The 27967-nt window shown below is 41.1% G+C and overlaps 1 protein-coding gene across 1 annotated transcript; it reads left to right on the forward strand.

The window, feature by feature from the left end:
• The first annotated feature begins 6455 nt into the window (after window positions 1–6455).
• rnd3a (Rho family GTPase 3a) lies at window positions 6456–24308 on the forward strand. The gene is made up of 5 exons (XM_030748430.1): window positions 6456–6737; window positions 6994–7081; window positions 19499–19608; window positions 20722–20856; window positions 21061–24308. The coding sequence occupies exons 1-5, from the start codon at window positions 6588–6590 to the stop codon at window positions 21307–21309; spliced, it is 732 nt and encodes a 243-aa protein (XP_030604290.1). The 5' UTR covers window positions 6456–6587; the 3' UTR covers window positions 21310–24308.
• Window positions 24309–27967: the final 3659 nt, after the last annotated feature.

Here is a 27967-nt window from a genome sequence, read left to right on the forward strand (position 1 = left end):
CATGTTCAACTGCTTTCTTGAACGTGAGGTTTTCCTCAGTCAGAAGGCGTTTCTGCACAGCTTCGCATTTCAATCCGCAAACAAATCTGTCCCTCAGACCGTCCTCTAGGTAAGCCCCGAACTCACAGTGTTCCGATAGCTTCTTGAGCACTGCTACATACTGTGCTACCGTTTCTCCTTCACCCTGATTTCGCTTGTGGAACCTGAACCTCTCGGCTATAACAAGCGGTTTCGGTGTGAAGTGATCTTTAAGCACAGTCACAGCCTGTTTGTAAGTCATTGTGCCAGGTGCCACGGGAGCTACTAAGCTACGAAGCAGTCCATACGTTTTAGGTCCCATCACACTGAACAGTACTGAAACCTTCCTAGCCTCATGAATGTCATTAGCCACCACGTAATGCTCAAAACGTTCAATATACGTTGCCCATTGCTCACCAGACTCATCGAAAATGTCCATATGTCCATATATTCCAGCCATCATACGTCTTTCTGGGATTACGTGCACTGTAGATGAACTCGAAGCACTCGATGTCCTTGTATCCGCAGATGTAACACTAGCTGCACTCGGGCCCTCCGATGATGGTTGGCTCATAGTTGATCAGCACATTAGCCATCCAAAAACGCGGGTGTTCATTTCGGTCCAAAAACTTGCAAAAAGCTGACTTAACTTTCACAGCCAGTCGATGAAAAGTATTCCGAAATACACGACTCGTCGCCAATTTATGTTATGTTGCTCCCTTATAGTGTCACTAAGTAAACATTATTACTCGACACACAGAACATGGAGGACAACTTCTTGCTGGTTCACTCATTTGTTTATTATCCTACTGTTGCTATCAGAACCCCTGTATGCCCTAGTGGCGGTCTGCCCCTCTGGTGGTAAGTATTGGTAGGACATCTCTAGGTTCATACATCACAGTTACAACAAAGAAGTACACAAATGTCCTTACTCTTTGTGCTAAGTTTAGATTGAATGTGGGGGTTGTATTCCCTTGTGTCTGCATGGATCCTAGTCAAGTAAACATAGCCCTGCACAGGTACGTCTTATCTTCAGCCCAAGTATATTGGCATGGTATCGTGTGTAAAATAAACATTTTCCAACAGCTCCTTAGTTTATTTATCTAACTGGCAGAATTAGTGCTCTCAGATTATAAATGAAGAACATAACCTGTGTTTTTCAAAATGAAATCAAGGACACACTCAAGAGTTATAGTTGCTGTTTCACCACTGTTATTACTGTAGACAGTGTGTAGTGTAGCTGACACTCAGAGCAACAATAAGTAAACTGGAGCCCAGTAAAAGATGAAGGTATAATAATTAAGACTCTTTAATGGTGTTATTAAAGTGGGATTACAAGGGAGAACTTTTGCTTTAAGCATTTGCTTTTCACAGGGTTTACAAGAGAAAAGAAATCTGTGTGAAAACGCAGGCAACTGTTCACACAAACACACACACACGTCACTCACTGAGCTAGTGTGAAATAACATCTGTCCTTGTCCTAAAAGTGGAGCACTTTCAGGCTGTGGCCCCCCTGCTGCTGTTAGCCTGAGAACAAGGCTGAGACGCTGTCATCTTACCGTTGACAAATAATATTTTATCTCTTCAGAGGCCCTTTGAAGCAGGTGATTTCAAAGTTATGTCAAATATTTGTTAGTTATATCTGGAAATCCACATCTTATGTAGATAATTAAACCTGTGACTGGTAGCAGTACAGTACTTTAAATCTCCTCTTTACGGAGACCATGACCCACAGTGCATGCACTTTTTTTTTTCAATAAAGAAGAAATAACGTCTATTACTGTTTCTCCCTGAGCTGTTCTGAATCTGACCTTAATTCCTCAGTCACGATGACTAACCGTCGAGGAAACCCCTCTCTAACTAAAGCAAGCAAGTGTGTGCCGCGTTTGCCCCAGCAGTAAATGTCAGCGGCCCCGCTGATTGAATGCACATCGACAGAGATAACTGTGGGGCAGTCAGGACAGAGGAGGAGAGACCCAGTGACCTAGACTAGAACGCACCTCTAGCACTGCTGGCCTGCTAGCTAAAGCCAAGTCACTTCAGACCTGGGTCAAAGCCAGTCCTCTGTTACTCACCGTTAATCATTTAGCAACCTGTTCTGATGACCGCTTTCAAATAGTTATCTGTGATTGCCTAACATTTCTGGAAATCATTGCATCACTTTGGGAAATTCTTCCTATTCAGGGAAGAAGTTTTCATAAATGGTGAGAATGGACCCAAACCTGAACTGTGCTGGATATCACTGATGGTGATGGCTGCTTCCTGTTTATGGTTTTAATCAGTGCTGCTCTGAGGCATTTGCACCATGAAGGTAGGTATGTGCTGACCTAGTTGTGCAGTAAAGCTTCATGAAACACAGATGAAGGTCAGGTATCTAAAACATGAAGCATCACTGTGTCTTAATTAGAACAAATCTCAGTACATCATTATTTTGCAAATGAAAAACAATTTAGCCAATATTCGGATTAATACATCACGTCTGCAGCTGTCACATGCGATGCATTCACAGAAATGAGGAAATCTGTCACTTTTCCGCAACACGTTTATCCTCATGTGTCGGGCAGTGCAGATACATAAGTAGCACAGAGATTCCCAAAGGAGAAAAAAAAAGGCAGCGTCTGAGCTCATTAATGTAGGATGCCTCAAGATCATCACTGAAACACATCAGATGCTAAGCTATCAGTGTTGTTTTATCACTGCTTTACTTTCTTCTGTTATAATTAAAAATGTCAATGAAAGTTTAAACATGTAAAGGCTGCAGAAAATGAGTTGTGAGCAGCCCCCGTGGATGCTGACAGCATCATGTGATCAGAAACAGGTGGTACCCTCATTTCTATTCTGAGAAGCATGGACAGTATTTGGGCAACTGTACTTGTCTACCAATACAGAAAGACCCAGTTTGCTTCGCTGTATGTGCTTCGGGCTCTGTATTGTCATTTGCTTCATCTAGCGCGTGTCATGTTTGGTGATATTCGCACAGAGTGAAACAGGTATGAATGTGTGTTGGGCACAAGCAGGAAGAGAGTTTTTGATAAAGACTCAGAGGGGAAGAATCCTAAGCTTTTTCCATTTCCTGTAAGTGCTCGGGCCCTTTTGTGCTCCTTCTCTGTGGTGTGCTTGTGGCGCTGCTGTACGAGGAATGTGAGACATTACAAATGGTCCTGAATGCGCCCGCTGTTACAGGCTGGTGGTACCTCATATATATCAGTTTACCTTTAAGGTGTTTCTGCATGATGTCACTCTGCACACTCTCACTTTTGCCCAAATGTGCGGCTGCACCCGAGTGAGACTGGCAAAGCTGCAGGCTGTAGCAGAGTGCAGCACACACACACACACACACACACATGAAGAGAGCCTCTATAAAGCTGGAGAAGGGCACCGGGGTGTAGTGTGTAAACAACTCAGTTAATGTGGTTTTGTTCACCGTCTCCTCCCCATGCAATCTCTAAAAGCTGGATTTATTTAGAAACATAGAGCTGATAATGATCAGATGAAGGGAAAAAGACAAGGGGGTGGTGGGGGGGGGGTCACTGCAGAAACACAAGAAAAGTTGAAAATCAGTGTTTTGCAGCCTAGGCAGGTAAAGCCTCCATGATCCTCTGATTCTGACAGAATTTGAATGAGGTCAAATGCATATGGCACAGAGATAGCAGCCAAGCACCCCCCCCCCCCCCCCCCCCCCCCCCCCATACACACACACCCACCCAGTCCCTTCTCTCCTGGCAGCGTTGTGTCCTGGAGGCAGAGCTCCCACACAACAGACGGGACTCCCACTGCACAGCCTGCAGGGTGGAGCTGTCCCACTGTAAAAACGCTGCCAGCAACTCCGAGTCCAATCACGCTGCCGCAGAGGGGAGAGCTGCTGCAGAACGCCGCTGTTTTCCTCATTTTTTGGTGAAAATTAGCAGTGATGCTGTGTTAGGGAACAAGTAGCCTGAAGGCACAGACACGAGGCCTTAAAACCAGAAGGGTTCCTGTTCTGAAAAAGACGCACAAAAAAATGTGGCTGCAGCACATTATTGATCCCATCGGGAAATTGAGTTTCCATTTTGCCCTCTTCTCTCTGTCTTCTAATAAGGATCTGGATGAAAGCGTACATGTTTTTGTGCGGCTGTGTGTGGTATAATAAATGCATGTATTAGCCACGGATAATGAGGGGAATCCTCACTGGAAACGAGTAATGCTGTTCATTGGAAATAAGCAGCATGTGTTACTGGGTTCACCGGGTTTATTGTTGTCATGTGGCAGAGAACTGAAAGGGCTGAGGGAAAAGTGTATGAAACAAAGAGCCATGATAAGGTGTGTGTCCGTGAGTAACAAAAGCCTCAATGAGCCCTTTAGCGTACTCATCTTTTTTAAAAAACAGCGAATCGCACATTATTTAGAGTGTGAGAGCCAGAGAATTCATTATTTGCTAAATCATTTCTCCCCATTGTAAGCAGCACAATGCTTTAATGCTTAAAATCCAGCAGCAGTATTACAGCTGGATCTAAAAAAGTAATATATCATTTTGGTGCTCATTAAGAGAGGAATTAAAAATTGTTTCCCAGCTCCATTTATTGATTATTTTTAGCTGGAGTTGTTCTAAAGATGAAACTGAAGAACCAGTAAAGCCCACTTGAACATGGATACCAATAATGTTGAGGACTGAGTGAATGAATAGTTTTATATTAATAACACTATTTGTTGTGTACAGTAGTGAAAGATAAATAGGTAAAAAGCTAAAAAAAGCTAGGTAAAAAAGTAGCCTACCACCACAGGTAGCTAGCTTGATTTCCGTGTAAATATTCATACCAGGCTGAGTAACATATCAAAACTTCATAGAAACACTTGATTTTTAGAAGCTCGGACTGTAAAGAATACATTTTTGAAATTGACTAAATTCATCAGAAAGCTAAGATAACACTGTTTCTTCCATGTTTGGACTTTTTAGCAACAATTTTCCAAACTGCTGAGAAACTCTCCTGTTACGCCTGCTACATTAGCTTGTCACCCAAACTGAAAACTAAAGACCTTTTTTTTAATCAACTTTACACTTTATGATAATTTTTTTTGACATATCAGCTATAGCCTTTTGTCTAAGATTTTGACATGGAGATACCAAGATTAATTCATATTATGTGTCAAACCTTTAATTATAATAATAACCTATTATTTAATCGATTTTCCCTCACAAAATAAGGGACCAGGCGAACTTTAAATTAATTATTTTGATCTTTTTGTGTTATTTTAGATCAATAGTAAAATATGTAGTTTTAAAATAATAGAAGTAAATAGGATACAAGTTAGCAAATTTAAAAAACCATCAGTTTACTCATTTTACAATTTACCTTTATGAAGTTTATGCTGGAGTATTTTGTTTTAATGATTGCAGAAATAAAATATTCATATGAATTTATATATTTTTGTAGATGTAACTGATTGATACCTTTGTAATTTAGTTTAATGGCGAGCAATTAGCCATTACTAAGCCATGTTCTGGTTTAGCAAACTAAACCAGAAGACCAGTGCTGGGATAAAATTACATAATATTTTCTCTGCAACAATAGTCACTGTGTCTTATATAAGAAAATTATAAACTCATAAAATATTAGCCCTTTCTGACTACCTTTTGCTCTCCAGTCATGCTAAAGAATGTAAACAATGCTAACTGTATCATATACTGTCTATGACATTTATGTTATTGCCCTAAGAGTTGAACCGTGACTATAATAATAACATTTATATTTTAGGGACGCATTATGTTGGCTAAAAACTGGTATTGGCCTTGCTGACTGATATCGGTATACTGGCAGATAAAATGATAAATAAAATTTGCCCATGCCAGTGGCCAACATTTATCTGTTGTAATCCATCAGTTTGGGGCTGGCTAAATGTTCAAAGATCATGAAAAGACTTTAAAATGTTCTGTGCTTTTATAATGCAGATTTCTTTTTTTCCCTGGAACAATAAATAAATAAATAGTATTGGCCACTGGCCAAAATATCACACTATACATTAGAAATCAAACACTGGTCAGTCCCTAATTTTTCTTTCACCCTTTTATAAGGCAGATGTTTCCCCTAATAGACCAAATGGGACATACATAGTTTTATTTGCCTTATGTTGGTGATGACCTTCCTGTAAGTCTGTTTTGTGCCAAATCATTTTTTTTAATGCTTCACAACTACTTGCCTCATAAAAACTGGCAAAGGGGATCTATAATCTGATTTACTTTAAATTTTTTTTTTACTGTGTTTTTTATTATTTTGACATGGAAGTTGTGGTCTGTGTGCAGTCCAAACGGGGGCGCCATCACGGTGCCTGACCCAGCGTGGCGCTGTGTGGAGACTCGCCGGAGAAAAGGAGGGACGTGCCTCATCCCGACTGCAGGAGGACCGCTGCCATTGGCTCCTGCGCCGTTATAAATAAAGGCAAATGGAATTTACCGGCTCAGAGCAGGCGGAGACACCGGGGGGGAGGACAGCGGACGGGCAGGCTCGGAGGCACCGCGACCAGCTGCATCTCGACGGTTCACACGCGCCCAGGATTGGACTCATTTTTAAAATCTTCAATCCCGACTGAAATCAATGAAGGACAGACGCCCGTGTCAGAAGTTATCTCTGAAATCCGGCATGGATCCCAGTCAGAGTGTGAAGTGTAAGATAGTGGTGGTGGGGGACAGCCAGTGCGGGAAGACTGCGTTGCTTCACGTGTTCGCCAAAGACTGCTTCCCTGAGGTGAGACCCTGCAGACCGCTGGCCACGATGCATGTGAAAAATACACAATGATATGACGACCAGCACAGCTTCATTGTTTCTGTGGACATGGCTGTGTGACATGGATCGCTCCACTAATGATGATAATAGTGCCGGCACCTTTGTAGTTTATGATTGTGTGTAATATCATAGTATCATAATACCTCTAATGTTGCTCCTTTTCATCAAAGTTTGAAACCTTGCAGGCTGACCTCCCCTCATTTAATGTTTCCTGCAGAGCTACGTCCCCACTGTGTTTGAAAACTACACAGCCAGCTTTGAAATCGACACGCAGAGGATCGAGCTCAGTTTGTGGGACACCTCAGGTAATATCCTCCCCTCCTTCAGCCTGTCTGCCTGCCTCATGTCGAAAGTGTCACCGTGTGTGTGTGGACGTGTCCTGACATGCAGTTTGCACAAACCCTCAGTGAGCAGTCCTCAAGAATAACGTGGAGCTAGTTTCACCCACGTTTGACTGCATCATAAATAAATCACTCTAATACTTAAATCATGAGGCCTAGGCCAGCTTTTTTTTTTTTTTTCTATTTTTTTTTTTTTTTTGGAATAATGAAATTAATCTGTGACCCATTTTAATCAGTGTAGCTGAGTTAATCCTTTCCTGTAGTCTGGAGTTGCTGTTCCTCGAAGCCGCACGTTTCCCCTCAGATTAGATCGGGGCTTACCTTTTACCTACATGGAAACGTTTAGCCTTATAGCTCAGTCTGAGCGCAGAAATGCTTCAGAGGAATGGATGTGATTTATGAATTCCTCCCAGCTGAGCGAAGCTTAAGTGGAAACAGGAAAGGAAACGTACTGATGGGCCGAATGGAGCTCATATTCATACATCTGGTGAACACACTTTGAAATTCATCCTGCTTCCTGTGATTTTTTTGGGAAAGTTGAGCAACATTGGCTTTTTTATCTCTTGTTGGGTGGACTTTGTGTTTGGGGGTCTACAAACCAGGCGTGTGTGTTTGTGTGTTTAAATCGTGAGTGAGTAAACAAACCCACTTTCTCATCTGTCATTGCCTGAGCGCTGAATAGCACAGCAGCGAGGTGATTGTTGCATGTTTGTGTGTGTGTGTGTGTGTGGGAATGAAAGGCAGATCCCTGGCCTGGAATTCCTGAGTGATGTTTGGGTAACTTTCTTGAATATCGAGATCACCGTGAGAGCTCCAGTTCTTTCTTTGGAAACCTCAGAATCCAAATCCAAAAGCAGCTTTTTCAAGGAGAGATTTTTGACCTTTTCCTCTGTGTTTTATGCTTCAGAGCAAATGAAAATAAAAGCATCTGCAGAGCAGTCCTCCTTTGCCTGCTACAAGAAAGTGAAACAAGGAGATCAAATTGGAAATTCCTTCATCGCTCCGGTTTATGTGTAATGTGGAAAGGCGAAGAAATGAAAACTGGCCAGAGTGAGAATTTTCTTTTATTGAATTGTGTTGGCTGCCCGCCTGGAGCCATTTTTCTTTTTCTTTCTGTTTCATAAAAGGAGGGGGGGGGGGCTTTCCTATTAGATCATTGGATTTTAGAAGGTGCCAGATACCCCTATACCAACCCACCCCCTACCTTCAGTCCTAACCCACACCATGCACACACACACACACATTTGACCAATTGATGCAGCTTTCAGCTTGACTGGTCCCTTTTTTCCTTTTTTTTTTTTTTTAAACACCCATCTGTCACGGCCAATCCAATTGATCCCTTATCTCCTGAGGTGTGCTGGGGAGGGGTGTGTGAGACCCAGGCATGCACTCTTGACAAAGACCAACACGCAGAGAGGAAGACAAACACTGTGGACCGCCATCCATTCTCCCCTCCCTCTCAAAACACACACCTCCACACACTGAGGTGGTCTTTGTTCTGCAGTGATGAGTGGCCTAATGAGCAGCCTGCTGTGTATATGTGTTTGTGTTTAAAAGGGATGGTGAAGGGAGTAATTTGGGCCATTAAGGTAAATTCCTGCCAGTTATACAGCCTTCCATTTGCACCACCCTCCCCCCTTCCCCACCCTACTTGTCTGCTCTAGCTTTGCTAACCGACTCTCAGGGTGAGGTCCGCCGGGGCTGAGGCGCAAGCCTTTGATGCTTCTTTCACCAACAGGGGAAGTGGTTTACGTTGTCTGCCTGTCTGCCTGCGTGTCTGAATGAGCAGGAAAAGTGCTTGTTTGAGAGTCAAACAGGAGGATCGGAAAGCAGTGTGGGTAAACAGAGCAACCCCCGTGGCTCAGCACCTGCGCGCCTCGGGCCTCTTCTCATTTTACAGAATGGAAACGAGCAAAAACGAACCTTTAAATAGGTAATCTCAGGTAGAGCTGCAGCTCATGTCTTTCATTTACCGCCAGTTCTACGAATCTAAGAAAAGTAAAACACGTTGCTCAGGCGTTGTTACAGTGCTGGCAAACAGCGAAAAGCATCAGATTCTTGGATTTGGAAAGCAACAGCCAGCAAGCAGTTACCATTCTTTCACCTGATAACTCTTAATTTGGTCCTTATTCATTTGGTTTTGTTTTGAGTCACTTGATGCTGGCAAGTGTTGTTTTAGGTGACCTATTTATATATACTTTATATTGACTCTCCATGAACTCCTGCTGTGGCCACCAGCTGCTTGTAAATCTGGTCTGCTGTGCCATTTGTTGGGTTTTTATCATAACATTTACTCTGAAAACAGCTGCTCCGTGCATCTGGAAACAGCAGTTGTTGAGAGAGATCCAGGACAGTGACGCTATAGGCAGTGAAACCAAAACAAGAAGCTAAAAGATGCTAAAAGGCTCAGTAGTAGAGCTTTCTTTGTCCATATGACCCCCTTTAAAATATTGATGAAATCAGCTTGCCTGGGTCTCAATCAGCTAATTGTTTCTGTGCTAATCTGATTGGTTTAAACTGATTTCACACTTTTCACAGTTGAAATATTCATAATATACTTATGCTGGAGTGAACTGCAGGAAACGGCTTAGTATTATTCATACCTCAGAAATCAAGTCTGGCACGGTTATTCCAGCTCTTAGGCGATTTCCCAGAGCTACAACAAATAGAAGCTTTCATAATGTCTTATCAGGAAAAGCGCACGAGCAACAGGAGTTCAGACATTTCCAATTCAAGAAATCCCAGTAGGAAACGTCGGACCCAGTGGATCTCATTTGACAACCTTTATCACAGGGAATCATGTGGGGAAGAGTTTTTTTGTTTACTGTACACATTCAAAGTTGACCCACTTTGCAAAATGGGAAGTAAGACAGATAAAGGAGTTGTAATGGAAGACACATAATGGCAGAGCTTGGTTAGAGCGGCACAGATCATCCTTCGCTTCTATAGTTACTAGAGCATATCACATGTCCTGTTTCCCATGTAGTGCTGGACAGATTAACTATGGGACTTTTGCATGCACTCAGTAAGCTCCTCTGCTGGTCTCGCTCTCTCTCTCTCACACACACACACACACACACACACACACACTGCCCCCCTCCATTCTTCAGTCGGTAACCATTGTTGGATTGGATCACATTTCTGGGCTCAGCGAATTGGAGCCGCATGTCTGGCATTCCTCAGACTAAAGTTTTCTACTTCCTCCTCTACAAAGACCCCCATTGTACCCAGCAGCCCCAGATCCTTAGCCGGTGAAAAAGAAGTGGTGTGGATCACTAAAGCCTTACCTCGTTTCCAGGGGGGAGAAATTGAATCACGGTGGAATTTGCCGACCGACAGTGGGATGGTGATACAGTGTAGGAGCTGAAGGACAGTGGGATCCTGGGAGAGATTAATAGACTTCCTGTCTGCTAATGTCATGGAGGGACTCTGTGTGATTTTACACCTGACATTAAAATCCCTGTCTGGTCTTCACACTGAGCACATTGCATTCTTGGCTCCCTGTGTACTGCCCATACTGTACCATGTCCTGCAAGTCCCTCACTGAGAAACATTTAACTCTCCTAAATGTGTTAACCAGCTTCCTGTTTGGACTGACTCATGAATCTTAACCAATTTGCACTTTGTTGTTATTGTGGCACAAAGTATCATTGGCATCCTAGAGCTTGTTTCAATAAAGTTTAGTGTGCGTTAGGTCAGCTCATATCAGGATATCCTTTTGGGAAGTTTCTCTTTCAGCTGGATTACACAATTTGAGAAGTGAAACAAGAATGGACTTCATACAGATTTCCTGTTTTCTGCCTTTTTAGTGGATTTTTTTCTTTAGTCACAGGATCACAGTCAAATCATGGCTGTGTTGAGATACAGTTATTATCATGAGCAGCATATGATAGTATCTTGAGTTGCTCAGATTCCCAGGCCTTTGTATGAAATATGTGGTTTATATGTAGGTAATAAAATTCTTCACTCAGATAGTGTTGAGTTACGTTGTAATGCTTTAAAACAAATGTAACTGCAATGCAATGAATCCCAATGTACTGTAATGTGCCATGATGTATTGAGAGATGCATTATAATGTATACTACTGTGCAGTAATCCGGAGCCACCCCTCATTTTTTTTAGATTTTGTTAGGAAAATGGGAAATATGTGCAGAGATTTCTTGAAACATGTACAAACATAAACAGAAATACGGCAAAAACAGAGTTCCTACAGTTCTAACGAGCTTGAAAGTCGATATTTGGCATGATCATTTTGATTCTTCAACATACCCTAAACTCTCTGAGGCAGCTTTCTTTAAGTTCAGGAATAGTTCTCCAGGCTTCTTTGAAGGACATTCAAAGCTCTTCTTTGGATGTTTCTGCCTTTTGTTCCATTCTCTGTGCAGATCATCTCTCTCTGCTTCAATAACGTTGAGGTCCGGGCTCTGGGGAGGCCAATCCATGACTGATAGTGTTCCACTGTGTGTTTTTTCTGTTCAGAGGTGCTTTTACTGCATTGGCAGTGTGTTTGAAATAATTTTCGTGCTGACAAATGAAGACATTGTTAGCACATGCTTTCCAGATACTATTCCATGGTGGTTCAAAATCTGATTTTTTTTTTTTCTGTTTTGTTCATAATTCCATCAGTTTTGACAAGCTCCCCAACACTGTCTGAAATGCAGCCTCAAACCATGATGGAGCCTCCACCGTTCTTTAGATGGTTGTAGACCCTCACTGTTGTACCTCTCTCCTGTACAAGTTAATGACAATTTGAACCAAAACCTTAAAATTTGGATTCATCGCTCCATCAGACCTGCTGTCACTGATTTTCAGTCCATATCTTGTGTAATTTGGCAGTTTTCCTTCCCACTCCAAGTGCTTGCTGGTTTTCATTGTTGGGTTTCCTCTGTAATTATTGTATGGTCCTAACCTAACAATATAAAGCACGTTGAGGCGACTGTTTGTTGTGATATGGTGCCATATAAATAAAATTGAATTGAATTGAACCTTAGCCTTTTCTTCCTGTTTCCCTTCTTAAGAATGTCTTCTACCCTTCTACTGATAACATTTCTCATGAGTCATTGTGAACAGTAGATGGATCAGCTGAGGGGTCAGATGCATCTCTTAAGTCCTGTGTCAGGATTTTGCTGGATTTTTTTCCTGTTTCTTGAGGACTTGTCTTAACTGGATGTTGTTTATCTGCTGTAGTTACTTTTTTAGCTTGCCATCCAATTCTCCATTTTCCTCCAGTGTCTTTAAGGACACACTGCACACCATGTAATGATATGGCAAGTTTTCGGCTAATAGCTCTTTGGCAATCACCTTGTTGGTGCAGAAGTACAGTTTTGTGCCTGTGTTATGTAGCATAATGTGTAATGATAAATGTATTGTTGCCTATTATACATTGCATAATGTATAGTAGTATACAATACGTAGTAGCATGTTGTAGTATATCATGATGAATTGTAACATAACACATACATGCAACAGGGGTGGCTGCGGCTCAGGTGGCAAAGCAGGTCATCTACCATTCATGGCTATCATGGCTCGATCCCCAGCTCTTCCTATGTGTCAGAGAACCCTTGGGCAAGATTGTCCCCAATGCGTCCATCAGAGTGTGAGTGTGTGTGTATGTGTGTGCGCTCAGTTATAGACAAAAGCACTGTGTGAATGAGACTTGTAGTAAAAAGTGCTTTAAGTGCTCAGATTAAGTAGAAAGGTGCTCTACAAGCAGCAGTCATTATAACATAATGCGTTGTAATGCGAGTGATATATTAGCATTGCCTATGTAGCATGGTATCCAAATGTAATAAATTACTGTTCTGTGCAGTACATGAGAGTAACTTATTGTTCTCATGTACTGCATCCATAAGATATCCTGTTAACATACTGTATTGTAGCATATTTAGTGATAACCAAAGAGTTGCATTGTTTACTTTATGAATCCTATGATGTCCAGATTTTAAATGGCATCATTTACCGCAGCAAATATCATGCTAACCACAGCAGCTACAGCTGATATTCACATATGTTTAAACTGCGGTGCGTCCTCGTTTCTGTTTGTGCTGAACGTGCCTGCCGAGTGAGTTTTATAAACTTGCCAGTGCCGTATAGCTAGATGTGCCTGTTCACGTCCGTTGTTTCCACAGGTGTCCTTGAAGGCCTAATGCCTCTCCTCGTGCATTTACACACACACGAGCTCACCACCCGACAGCTCAGCTCTGCTCAGCTATGTTAGCTATGCAGTAAATCAGCAGGCCTGCAGATCTGCTGCCATACCTCCAGACTGTCAGCTGCAGCTGGCCTGCCTCAGATCTGCGTGTGTTTGTTTGAGAGGAAGTAAAAGCCATTATTGTGTAAAGTTGTACGTCTTTAACATTATGGCATATTTTAGGTGTATTCCAGACTAACAGCATGAGGGGTTTTTTTTTTCTTTTGGTGGAAGTCAGGGAACATCTGGACATTTGAATGAGTCAGATTACATGAATAGACCAGAATGTGTCCCCCCCCCCCCCCTTTCCATGTATATTCATTGCATTAAGTGGTGCTTTTAATCCCAGCCGTTGTGGGAAGTCCTGAAAAACTTCAAGAGCTTCGTCTTACTTGTGGAAAATCTTTTTTTTTCTTTTTTGATTATGGCCACATTTGGTCACATCCTACAGTCTCCCCTTATGTCATTGTGCCCAACAGGAAGACGCAAGAGAGACTACGTTTAAGAGAAGGCGAGAGGGGATGGGGAGCGTATTGAAAGGACAAAAAGGGAGGACAGGGTGTGTGTCTTTCTTCCAGATTTAGAGATCCTGTGGGAGAACAATGACAGGAGCTAATTAGATGACAGTTACCAGGTCTTTGTGCACGTTAGCTGTGGGATTTCCTCTTATCTTTCCAGCTGGCAGGAAGATGACCTCAAAGCGGAGGCTGGTCTCAGATGCAGAGCTAATGCAGTAACGACTCTAAAACAGCTGACAGAAAGGAAAACATCTTATATTAAAAGTCTCCTGAAAGGCATTAATCAAAACAAAACACCTCCACAGAGGGTCAGATTTTAAATGCAGTATTCTCATGTTGCAGCTCTCCAAGTACTTGTTCGATTTATTGCTATAAATACACTAATGTGCAGGTGAATTCACAGGAATACGTGCAGACATAATAACACAACTTCACATACTTCACACTGCAGTTCAGATACGTGTGTTTCCTCTCATTAGGTTAATAAAAACAGTCTATTCATTGTGAAATGTCAACCGCTTCTACAGCATGCCCTTTCAGTCGCAGGGTCTTATTTTTCCAGTGATTTGTTCCGGGCTTTGAGCACTGGAATAAAAACCATCAAACAGTGCATTGTGGTCGTGATTGATTGTGAGACAGGCATGAAAAAAATGGGAAATAAATTCTGGTAGGGGATCCCGCATTCCTCCTCGCCTTGTATTTCCTGTGCTGTGTTGATGATAGCAGCTCAGCATCTGGCCTTTTCTTTAGCTGGTGTCACCTATCAGACAGCTCTCCAAAATATTCTCAGAGAGCAAGTGGAAAATAGCAAGTTCCTATCCAAAATACACTGTTTAGATCGAGACATCAGAATAATTTATTCACTGTAGTTCCTAGCATCCAACCTTTGAAATAATAACAGCCACAGTGACACAAATAAGTAGAAGCTGACTCACTCTGGCTCTTTGGAACGGCTGCAGATTGTTAGCTAGTAAAAAAATTCAGATTCTGTGTGACAGGTAGGGATACTCACCAATATACTAACAACATATACTGCAACAAGAAATATCCTCAAAACACAGAGTGTAAAAGATGGATGCAGCTACTGTGACATCACCCGTTGGTTTCCTGTTTTGAACCCTCAATTAATTCAGTTCAGTTTTATTTATATAGCGCCAAATCACAACAAACAGTCACCTCAAGGCGCATCGAGATGAGCATTTTCACCGTCGCCATCTTGGTGTGACAAAAAAGGGTGGGTCTGACTGATTTACAAAACAAACTTAATTTTTTATTCATATGACCCAAAATGAGCGAATGAACCCTTAAACTCAACAGGATAGATAGAAAACAGTTTTCCCTTTAGAAAAATCCATTTGCAACCACAGCTGTCGCCACCTAGTGGTTTTTCAAATGTCACTACAAGGTCCCTGCTAGTTCTTCCCAATAAAATAAAAAACTAAAACTTTATCAGGTTACATATTTCCTGTGTTAACTGAACTCTAAACTATTATGTACTGAATGTGTGTAAACTATATTTGCAAGCCTGCACACTAAGAAATAGAGGGACGAGAATGGACCTAAAAAGGTACGAAGGCTTTGTCGCTCCAGCTGTACCCTAGTGGAGTACAACATTGTACCTCTAAATCTAGGAACAATTTTGTACCTTATTGTCTGTACCTTTAGAAGAACATTTCTGTACCTCTGGTGACAAATATGTGCCTTTATGTACAGGTACAATACTGTACCCATTACAAAGGTACAAATTATGTACCCAATGAGGTACAGCTGGAGCGACATGGCTAATGGTACCTTTGAGAGACAAAAACAAACCCTTAGGTTCACAAAAATATTCTTTATTTATCAAAATGTATAATTTAACATCAGTTCATTCAGTTTAAAACAAGAAGTGAACAGAAGACAGAAGAATGTAATGTTGAAAACAAAATATATACTGAAGGCTGTTATAAAGGCTTCACTTAGGCTCGTGCAGTGACATAACATCTACTCTACTTTCACCAGACTGGGCCCGGCACTGGTCATCACCGTCTTCCACTTATTATCCACCAGTTGAATGGTTGGATAGGGTGTAGCAGCATCTTTCTATATAAATTAAGAAAAAAATAAAAAATAAATAAATAACCAAGCAGCAAAAGACATTGTTCCAATTAATTTATGTAAAATAATTTAAAAACCTTAGTGTTAATTTACAAGTTTAAAATATTAAGTAATACAACTTTAAATATGTTAAATGGTGATCAAAATATCAATATAGTAAAAATAATTCCTTACTCGAGTCATTTTTCTTTCCTCTTCACTTATTTGAACAAGATCTTACTACAGTTCAGATGCCTACCTTTCCCAAAGTGATGTAGTGTTCAATCTTTTCTCTGAAGATGGATGGCAGGAGGATGAGTCCAGCCCTTAAGTCGATTCCTCAAATGCAAAAAAAGAAAAAAAAATCATACAGAGCGTAACTACAGCAGATCTACTTTCACATTTATTAGCAAGATGATTGTGACTACCTGGTAGATCTTCAGCCAGGGCATCTTTTCTTGCGTCATAGTGCTGTTTTGCCAGCACAGACTTTCCCTGTGCAAGCTTAAGTACATTTGGCAAGACACCAGCAAAGCCGTCTTGACAGATGGCAGATGTTGAAGGGTGAATTCTGTCAACCTCATCAATACACTGTAGAATACACAAACACATTGTCAATTATTATTGTTAAAGGCAGCTAGTAATTCAAATCTAACCAAAATAACAAAAGCTAGAAATGCAGCTTCTAGTTCAAGTAAATTTCGCTGAGTTTTTTTTTTTTAGGATAGATGGTGTAGCTGAGCTGAAGGGAGCTTTAAAGGAGACCCCACAGCTAATACAAGCCCCAAACAAAGTAGTTAAACAAAAAAAGATGGAATTACTTAGCTCTTGTGATAGTACTTCACTAAAATACTAATATTCTGAAATTGCAGAGAAGTTGGGTAATGCCCTGTGCACACAACATGCTAGGTACTGTTAGCATGTTAGTCTGAAATTTTAAATGAATGCAGACTGAGTTAGACCATGAACATGAATAGGTCAGATTACTTACCACTGAATCTTCTTGCCTCGTCTTCATTCATTTTTATTCCAGCTTTAGATATTTTTTGAATTAGTTCTTCGGTGGACAGGCTGCATAAAACCGGAGAGTCCGCCATTTTACATTTCTGGCGCCTTTTTTGTCGTCTGGGAGGAAACACCCCACCCAACACTGACTTCAACTGGTACACTTTTGTACCATTTGCTCTGACCAGTGATTTTGTACCTCTGATGGTCCAGAGTAAATCACCCCAAGGGTCCATCTCTGTACTTAGAGGGAACTTTCCTGATAAAAGTACCTTTTGGGTACAAAAATTTACCTTTATTTTTTTGTGTGTGGCTAATTACTAGGGGTGGGAGTCGATTAAAAAAAATAATCTAATTAATTAGAAGCTTTGTAATTAATTAATCGAAATTAATTGCATTTTAATCTCATTTAAATATTTAACATGATAAATATTAATTTAAGTTTGGTTGATGAATGAATCAATATACATAAGCTTAAACTTCAAAATGTTGTTCATTTCCCCACCAGTCTACTGCACAGACCAACGAAGGGTGGAAGTGCTCCTGTGATAAGCAAACTCCTGAAATTAAAGTTAAGCACCATAACTGGATAGTTTTATTCAACATTAATGTCTCACTTGTTATAGTTGGAAATTAATCATTCGCTCAGCTGTATTCCTTGATGTTGAAATGTGTTATGCTTGTTTTAACAGCTTATTTTGAATTAAAGACTTAAAATTAAGCCACAAAAAGGAGAAAAAGTTCGTTCTCCGTTTAACCAGCTGCTTTTACACAGCTGTGCTTCACACTCACGGTTGCTAGGCTACATGAGCTACGCAGAGGTGAGGGCAGCTGATATGAAGGCTAGCCGCTCACTTCCGGCCTTTGCGGTCTTCGTGGGCTGCGAAGGACGTGGGCCGGGTCCTTTGAAAGATGTGGCCGCTGAATTTTTGACATCATGCGTCGATATAATCTGTATACCTGGAACTCGTGCACTGAGAAACGTTCCGGTGCAAAGTGCGATTAAAATGCGTTAAAATTTTTAATTCGTTAATTTCCCCCTAATTAATTAATCGAAATTAACGCGTTAAAGTCCCACCCCTACTAATTATGACTTAATTGTGACATAATTTGCTACCAATTCTTGTTAAATTGCTCTTCATATTTTTGACATTAGAATTAGCTGACTGTTATTTTACAATCCCTTTCAGGTAGCTTGCAAGAACCGACTGGCGCTAATGGTAGAAAATATGAAATCATTGAAAATTTGTGTTTTAATTGAGAAGCATCACATCCATATCTCAGCAGCTTGTCTCCTCAGTCTGTAAAATTATTACATTAGTTTACATTACTCTTTTAAATGCCATTTTTAGTATACGTATACTCTTGGTATTGTATCTTTTTTGTTACAGCAGTATTTCCTTGGCGGAGGTGAATTTTTTTTTTGGTAAACTTTGCTAAATCAAATGCAGTCAAATAGAGCAGTCCTGCCGCTAGAAAAGTTTAATGTGCAGTTCTTGTGAAAACTGTTGATTTATATATAACATAAATTCTTGAGTATTTTGATAATACAACTGGGATCGCCTATATATTCCCAGCTCATATACAGGGAGTGTAACATAATGGACGTGGATACATTTGAGAAGTCTGCATGCACCCTTGAGCCAGTGTCGCGCTTTGTTGTGTGGGGCCCAGGCCTGGAAGCATTGTTTAAAACGATGTCATCTCCCATCCAGACTGTTTAGATTAGGAACACCAGCTCTCCGAGTATGTGTGTGTAAAATGGTGCATTCCTGACTTTTCTCTGCAGCGGTGTTTAGAAAGGACCTCCCGAGGGAACCTAAAGTTACCAAAAACAAAATTCCCCAGATTTTTGGCAGCTGGTTGTGTGTGTGTGGTCACTTTTTTTGCTTGCCATGTGATCTTGACTCACCTTGACATGACGGCACCCCCCCCTCCCAAAAAAAAAAACCTCCGATGCGTTTCAGCCAGGCGGCGAGATGGGCGTCGCCCTTGCACATGGTTTCAATTTAAGGAGGGAGTCGTTTCCTTGCCTCTCAAGTTCTGTTCCTTCAGAGAGATGATTTTTTTTTTTTTTTTTTTTTTTTTTTTCAGCAAGTGATCTTGTTGCAGTCAGCACATTTTTTGTACTGATGCGGCACTGTTTGTTTTTCTCGCCTAGTTGCTATGGATTATGGCTGAGCTGCAATCATGACATATGAGAATAACTATCTGTAATGCTCAAGTGATAATTTGGTCTTCTTTATGCTTTCTTGAAACACTCTGTGTGAGGTTTTTCTATTGACTTGAATACTATCATTTCATTTGTTCTAGAATTTTTAATGCCAGAAAAATTTTAGGTCTCCCAGTGTTTAAAAAAAAATCTATCAAGCAAGTTTAAATAAGAAAAGTTTCTTTTGGCGTTCCTTTGAGCTGGATCCCTGTGAAGATTATCCAATAATAGCAAAACTGCAAATTGAATCAGGAACATTTCTCAGCCTGAGCTGGCCACGTGTTTTTGGTTGTCTGTTGGAACAAAAGTGGCTGCTTGCACAGTTATGAGTCCTTGCGCAACAGCGTGTGAATGCAGTTTCTTGTTTTCCTTTGTTTTAGGATCTCCATACTATGACAACGTGAGGCCCCTCTCCTATCCAGACTCCGATGCCGTGCTCATCTGTTTCGACATCAGCCGCCCCGAAACGCTCGACAGCGTAATGAAAAAGGTTTGTCGCTCCTCTCAGTCACATACATACAGGAAGCAGGTCTTTGATGAGCTCTGATTTCTAAACACTCCTCTGAAGTACTTTGATTTTGTTTGAACTGGTGTCAGAGGCCATGTTGCATTAAATGGGATCAAAGGTCTCAGTCATGTGAAGCTGTATAGCTGTAGTGTGACTTCAAGGTCGGGTTAAATCCCTGCTGTGGCTGCAAGTGTCACTGAACCACCAGCTAGTCTAGGTTGCACTGGCTGACTCACATGTCCTGGACGTAAAGCTGCACAGGCGACATCAGTCATCTGACTTGGTGGGAGGCTTTTTTGGACCTCAGAATCTTCCTACATTAAAACACACCTGGCATGTGCTCCTGTTTTGCAAAGCATTTCCTGTTTTTGTCCTGTTTTTTGCTGACCTGGCCTGTTTTCTCAAAGCAGCTCACATTAACCGCAGATTAGCGGTCAAGACACACAGTTTTTGTCTCGCTCATTAGGAACCGAGATGACCTCAGATGCACCGAGCTTTTTTCTTTTTTTTTTTTCTTGGCTCGTTCAGTCCACTGTGATGGGGGAGCATTAGTTATCTAACCATCTATTGTTTTGTGTTGCACACGGTAATTGAATCTGTCATAAGTAACTAGAACATGATACACAGCTAATCGCTAAGCTTCAACACAAGTTGTGCCAAAAGTCTGGTGGTCAAACTGTGTTTAAAGCTGTGCTGGTCAAAGGTCGCGTTTCAAAACCATGAGTGTCTGTATTGGAATTAACATCGGTCGAGGCTTTTAGTTTCTTCACGCACATTATACACAAACCAACTTCCTCCTCAGATGTCAATGAACTTGATCCGCTGACCAGCCAGCCAGCCCTGAGGCACATTAGCCTCAGATTAAAGCCCCAAGAGAAATACCATTGATCACAGAGCTTTTATTGTTGTCAGGGAGGAAACATGGGATTACTCCAAGTTCCTTTCTAGGGCTCAAAGCATGAGGGGCTCCAGGAAGTGGCAGCCTTAACCTTTGAACTTAAAGAGCAGGCTTGTCAGGTTGGAAAAAATGCAAAAATGCAACTTATTCTTATTCTTAACTCCTGAATGATTGAGAGTTTTTATCATTCTCCACAGTGGAAAGGCGAGATCCAGGAGTTTTGTCCCAACACTAAGATGCTGTTAGTCGGCTGCAAGTCAGACCTGCGCACTGATCTGAGCACACTCGTGGAGCTTTCCAACCATCGACAGACGCCCGTCTCTTATGACCAGGTATGTAGATTAATAAGACATTTTGAAATGTTGGATACTTGCAATTTCATGACTCTAATCAGCTCATTGGGCTGTACGCTAAGCCATCTTTAACTGGCCACTAAGTATGAAAATCCTTTTGATATTATTCATGTGAGGGCTTTAAAAAAAAAATAGAACCTCAATGAAGCACTGCTGACCACATTTGACCGTTTCCCTTCTCAGGGGTCCAGCATGGCCAAGCAGATCTCGGCGCCCTACATCGAGTGCTCAGCTCAGCAGTCAGAAAACAGTGTCAGAGACATTTTCCATGTGGCCACACTGGCCTGCATCAACAAAAACAACAAAAACGTCAAACGCAGCAAGGCCGCCCGTGCCAGCAAGAGGATTTCACACATGCCCGGTAGACCTGACCTGGCGGCCGTGGCCTCGGACCTCCGGAAGGACAAAGCCAAAAGTTGCTCGGTCATGTGATTGCATAGACTAAAGCGGATCAGACTGAGGAGAATGAGGACAGAGCACAGTTCAAGCAGGAAGTTATGGGGCAATGCTCTCTCCTGCATGCTAAAGACCCCTTATTTGTCTGGAAAGGGGTTTTATAAGCTTCAATTCATGTAATGTTACTGGAATACTCTGCACCAATGAAAACTCAATGCGTAGTAAGCATCCCACTTAAAGCAGCCCCACCCCCACCCCACCAAACGAGGAAGCTATCTATCACCTGCTTGGGGAAGTGACCTGCTTCCTCTGGGAGGACAAAGCGGATGCACTCAAGGCTTTCCACGCTAACAGGAAATGAGCAGGAGGAATGATGTCATTAGGAGATGCTCATTTATAAAAAAAGAAGGGTGTAGGAACATGTGGTCTTTTGAATGAGAGCCAAAGCCAGCAGCAGGGTGGTAGGTAGGGGGTGTGCTGCCTCGGGGGGGAAAAAAATGAGGAGCTGCTGTTGTTTGTGCTGGATCAAAGACTTTTTGCTCGGAGGGCTTCTGCAACAACTCGTCACTGTGGTTTGGAACTGATTCACTCCCACCTCTACTCCTGTAACTGTTAGTCTGTGTGCAGAGCAGATTTGAAGATTTATTTCTTAATTTCATTCAATGGAAACATGAAGCTGAGTGTCCCCTGTCTCTAATATGTTGTCGGTATAATGTGAAGTCACTGGTGTGTAACTGTGTCATTGCTTTATTTTCATCCTGATGGGATCTAACCATGAAGAGCTGAACAATGCCACGTTATGTTACCTCAACAGCTATACACACATACCGAATAGACGGCTAAAAAGCAAAAAAAGTACTTGATTCTGCTTCTAGGATTTGGCAAACAGTGCAGGTTAGCTCTTCATTTTCTCGAAAAACAGAAATAGTGTAATTTAAACCTCTTATTGGACCTTAAATGGGCCCAGTGAGCTGTAGCTGAACTAAACTCGGTAAGTAAAAATGTGTCCAATTGTGTAAAATCAGGACATCTTAACCATAGGCTGTATATAAAATATGGACGTATTCACTGTGACTTTTCTGAAACCCTAACATTAATATTTTTGGCCACCACCATGTTGGTTTTTTTAGGAACCACAAGTTACATTTTGGACCAGAAGGTTTTTTAAGTTATTAATCAATGCTAGCAAGCTTGGTTGGCAAGCTCAATTCAAGTGCAACACACAGACACAGATTTTGGCTAAGACGCTGATAAAATACTTGAATTTTACTCACCAAAATAGGAGCACAAACGTCTTAGTCAGATAAAGATGTTATTTGCCAGATAATGCTCCTAAACCCCCCAAAAGGTACCAACACAATAAACTCACTAGAGAAGTCCCGCTAAGTGACTGTGACAAAGCCTAGCCATAAACTATACATAAAAGATGGATGTAGCTGCTGTGACCTCACCCGCTGGTTAGTGAGCTGAGTTTTTTTGACTTTGCCATCTTGGTGATGTGAGATCAGGTGTGATGAGTGAGGGGCAGATATGACTGCAGATAATAAAAATGTAGATGGATGAGTTATAAAAACATTTACACACCGTACAGTTGTTAGGAAGAGGGAATCTATTAATCAAGGCCCAAACTGTTTTCTATACCAGGCTGCAAACATGCTTTTTAATGCTGTGAATTTGGATATTTTAACGCGGACATCTCTGGGCGTTGACTCACTTTTGGAGCCAGCCTCAAGTGGGCATTAGCGGAACTGCAGTTTTTGGTGCTTAAACATTAGCTAAATTTTTCATCCTCTGAAGGATCCCCCTTGATCTTAACAGGCTAGCATCCAGGTAGTGTCATGAATCACTTCCACAGCACGTTAAAAGAGAGGGTTAAAATGGAAAAGCAACCATAATTTGCCCCTAATATCCAAAATGGAGGAACCTGTGGTGGCTGATTAGCTGTACTGCAAGAAATGGTTTTATTTAACCTCTTCTGCGAGAATAAACTACCCCACAACATGAACAGATATTTATGAGACAGAATAAACTGTGTTAGCCTACTAGCCACTGACCAAAAGGAAGTGGCTAATAGGCTAGCCGACAAAAGGATGAAGTAGCTAACTAATGTAACTAATCTTGCTAAAGCTTATTTTAGGCTTCTGAGTCTTTGTAGAGCCTACGATGTAGCCTGTGCTAATGGCTGTTGGCAGCATTTATACTTATGCGGCTATGTTGGCACAGTGTGTAGTTACATTTCTAGGGAGGCGCACGTCAGATTATTGCATATGGTTTCAGAAGGGTTACAGTACGATATATACCTATACTTATAGCGCAGATTTAATGCAGAAGCATGCATTCAGTTTAAGTAGGAGGACTTTGCCCTGTTCAGTATTAAAGAAGAGGTCAGCAGATGTTTGGAATACTAGGAATGGCACAATACAGAGAAACAACTCCTTTTTTTTTTTAACTAACAAATGTTGGCCCGATTAGCTGTTTGCTAACCAGCCAACAAGGACTTTCCCAATTAGCCCTCACCTCACTGCAGATTTCAATGGAGATGAATTTTGCTGTGCAACTTATGCTGTGACCAGACCTTAACTCAGAGAGGATGATTGTATTTTTCCTCCATGGGTCATTTCAGTGTTTGAGTATCACGACCGCTGTAGTAATATGTGTAAGAGATTTGTGTCAATTTCAAAATTAGGTTTTCCCCCAAAGTCTTGATAGACCAATGTTTTTGAAATTTGTGCTTTTTTTTCCCCCTCAAACAACAGTGCAATGAAGAAGCTGTTTAAATATCAATGGTATTGATGCACTTTTAATGTGACCATCAGCTTCCCAATTAGCTTGTTCAAATGCCAGTGCTGTCCCATGTGCCAGCTCAGCGCCCTGGCCCCTGTTTTCATTTTCTAATCTGGTGTTTCTTCCCTGTGTACGCTATTATGTTTTCTTGAATGTTTATGTCACCTTCAAAATGTCTTTGTCAATGTTGTTGCCATAATATTTATTGAATTCTATATTTTCCCTTTAGAATAAATGCAAATAAAACTGAAGAGAAGTGTGTTTCTATTCATTAAGGGAAGAAAGATATAAAATGGCAGTCTTCTTGGAGATCTCAGTGAATATGTTGATCTGTACAGTATGTAGGATGAGTCTGATCATTCTGCATGGACGGTAAGGTACAGTTAACTGATGCCATGCAGACATTATAGGATTTATTGTGTTTTGTGGTTGTTCACACTGGAAACTTCTGACTTGGATCCTCTTTTGCTTATGATTTCCAGCTGACCAGATGCCTCACAGGCACATTTCTGTCTCTGTTGGAATCGTTAAGTGTACAAACTCAAATACATCTATGGGACAACCTCATTCTGTGCCCCTGTAAGAGAGCAATGTGCTGCAAGGCATCAAGTGTGCTGGAAATCCATTCAAAGAAAGCTAAAAGATGACCACGTCTGAGAGAAAGAGGAAAATAGTTTTATTTTTACAGCCATTGTGCTTTTTAAGAAATATTCTGTATGGTCTTTTCTTTTGCTCCAGTTCTAAAAGCTTGGTCAGCAGGGACACAGTCTAAGTTGAATCAGGTGTTTAGACTGTCTTTATATAAGAATCTAAGGTTGTTAATTTGTAAGTAGTACATTTTGTGACACAGCGGCTTAATTCCTCATTCTTAAACATTTATTCCTAGAGAAGGCAGTTTCACCGTTATCCTCACTTTCACACACACACAGACTGGTTGTTTTTACAGTAAACCAGAGATGTTGTGTAGACACAGGGGAATCTGGCACAGTGAAAACACACTTTAAATCAAAATCAGATATCAACATCAGCACCTGTGGTGGAAAAACTTCAATCCAGGCCCACATGGGTGTTTATGTGTAGACAAATAGCGCAGCTTTCCGAAATGTACCATTTCCAAAAACAATGTTTATCATTTCTAAAAAATATATATTCAATAATTTTGTACGCATTAGTTGGAGGGACTTTACACAGTCTCAAATTTGAAGCTATTAGAGATTATGGTGTATGTGACCTCAGAAAAGATATATATTTGTGGTCATTTCAATTTGTGTGTTTGTTTTCTTTTTCCTGTGTGATGACCCATATTTGGATTCACACGCCTGAGGCATTTTCAGTCTTTCGGTCATTTTATTCCCCCCTCCTGTCTGGGTTGACTGACACGCTTCCTAAGAACAAAACACCAACAGGCCTTTACTTTTTTCTCTTTCTGTAGGTGTGTCAGGAGTGGCATGTAAAATAAACCCCCTCACACTGAACAGACAGTAGCTTCCATAGCTCGCGTATAATAAGAGTGGTCTTTAATGTACAATGTTTCCGTACAAATAAATGTGTTGCTACATTTTGTCGGGACTGAATGCAGCCCTGGACAAAAGACGCACCTGTGATTGGCTAACTTGTTTGCACAGGTGCAGCTTGTATAAGGCCTGCTCGCTTCCTGCTCAGAGCTTTGCAGCTGAAATGTAAAGGCAGCTTTCAGCCTCTGTTTGCTCTCTCTCATATGTGAAAGATACAGACACACTGGGATTCAAATCTCTTAGAAATTATAAATATACGCCCTTTCTCCAGTGGATTTATAAGTGCTTACTGTTAAACTTTACTCTGCCCCCTGTAATTTCAGGCGGATAACATGCACCAGCTCAGTCTTTTTCTTCATACAAAGATGACTGATCAGCTCGATTTGAATATTTATTCAGAGCTGTTGTCACAACAAATCCTGAAGTCCAAACCAGTGGGCATGGCCTCAGTAAGTGACGGTTGTCTTTATATTTTATACACAAATAAAGGAAGTAAATCCCTGTAGACTCCCATGTTAAAATGCACAGCTTTACAGCACGATGGGGGATTTTTACACAAGTCACGTGTTCTATAATACAGTTTAAAGTTGTGTGTAATTAACTTTGGCCGCTTTGACTGAGAAGTGGCTGTATTAGGCAATGACATTTAGCTATATACGTCTATAAAGCTAATCACACAGAATTATGGATGCAATTTGCTAATAAAGATGGCTAATAACCTAAATTCACTCTCAGATCCAGATATGACCCTGTTCAGTTTATAAACAAAATCCAAGATTGTGACGGCTGAAATGCCACGCACAAGGTTTTAGTAGGTTTTACGGCACAAACCAAACTCCACAGAGGCTCCAACAGATTTTAGTTACAAGCAACATTAGCTTCATTGTTTTTGTGCAAACATTTCACAAGCTATCTACTTTATAATGCATCGCTAACAAATTTTTGATTTAGACTGGAACTGTAGACTCACTGGTGACTCCAGTAGGTATTATTAATAAGATATTTTTGTTAAAATCTAACATTATCCTTCCAGTAGAAGAGCAAGTAACTGCACAGATGAGAAGTCTAAGAGGTATTATGCTTACCACTCTCAGTGGGTAAGAAAATCACATTAGCTCCATCTTTTTTAACTTTGATCAGGCAGGTCACAAGGCATGATGTCTAGAAATAGCTTCTCTATACTGGATTTTGGTGTGTCACACTATGTTGTCTATTTAGTTGATGACGTTTACTCTTGACATTCCAAAGAGCACTAAAAAAAAGGGGGAAATGGACTATTCAAATGTACAGCCTATGTTGATTAAGTGACTGATTTGGTGAAATGTTGTTGTGTAGTTTAATCTCCAAAGCAAATTTTGCTTTCTGGGAGATTTTAGTAGCTTAATTTCAGTTAAAATTACTTGTATGTACAATGCTGTAGCAGTACAGTGCTTTATTGTTAGCCATGATGGGCAATCATATGAAAGCCAACTATGATTTCATCTCAGTATCCGGTGGTATTCAAGACAACTTGATGCACTATGAGCTGATTAAACAGCCTAGCTGCTAATCTGCAGTTAGATCTGCCCCTCCTTTGTGACATCCAGTTTCACAACACTCAGTTCGATGTGACATCACTAACTAGTGGATCATGTTACAGTGGTTATGTTCATCTTTTATACTGCCTGTGTTGTTCAGTTCAATTCAATTCAGTTCAATTCAGTTTTATTTATATAGCACCAATTCAATACCACTACAGGGAATTTTATATCGTAAGCTAAAGACCCTACAAGGCCCTACTCTACTATTAGAAAGAAACCACAACAATCACACATCCTCCCTTTGAGCACTTGGCAACAGTGGGAAGGAAAAACTCCCTTTTGAAAGAAAGAAACCTCAGGCAGAACTGGACTCAGGGAGGGGCAACCATCTGCCGTGACCCGTTGGGGGGTGAGGAGAGGGAGACAGGACAAAAAGGCAAACTATAGAGGAGAGAGCCAGAGTTTCATATTTGAGATTAAATACAGAGTGGTGTATAACCACACACAGAGTGAAAAGAGGTAAATGAAAAAGAAACACTTATCGAAAAGCAAAGTTTTAAGCCTAATCTTAAAAGTAGAGAGGGTGTTTGTTTCATGACTCCAAACTGGGATCTGGTTCCACAGAGGAGGGACCTGAGAGCTGAAGGCTCTGCCTCCCATTCTACTTTTGAAAACACAAGGAAGCGCAAGTAAGCCAGCAGTCTGAGAGCAAACTGCTATATTAGTATAATACGGTACTATGAGGTCTTTAAGCTACAGATTATTCTCACATGCATGGATTCCTTGTATGTGAGAAGAAGGATTTTAAATAAATTTCTGGATTTAACAGGGAGCCAATGAAGAGAAGCTTATATGGGAGAAATATGACCTCTCTTT

This window comes from Archocentrus centrarchus, chromosome 2 (genome assembly GCF_007364275.1).
Source record: "Archocentrus centrarchus isolate MPI-CPG fArcCen1 chromosome 2, fArcCen1, whole genome shotgun sequence".
In the NCBI taxonomy this organism is placed as follows: Eukaryota; Metazoa; Chordata; class Actinopteri; order Cichliformes; family Cichlidae; genus Archocentrus; species Archocentrus centrarchus.

Coding starts and splice junctions, on each gene's coding strand:
- rnd3a (XM_030748430.1), top strand. CDS start 6,588: ATGAAGGACAGACGCCCGTGTCAGAAGTTATCTCTGAAATCCGGCATG. Junction 7,082..19,498: donor CAGTTTGTGGGACACCTCAG/GTAATATCCTCC, acceptor CCTTTGTTTTAG/GATCTCCATACTATGACAAC. Junction 20,857..21,060: donor CGCCCGTCTCTTATGACCAG/GTATGTAGATTA, acceptor TTCCCTTCTCAG/GGGTCCAGCATGGCCAAGCA.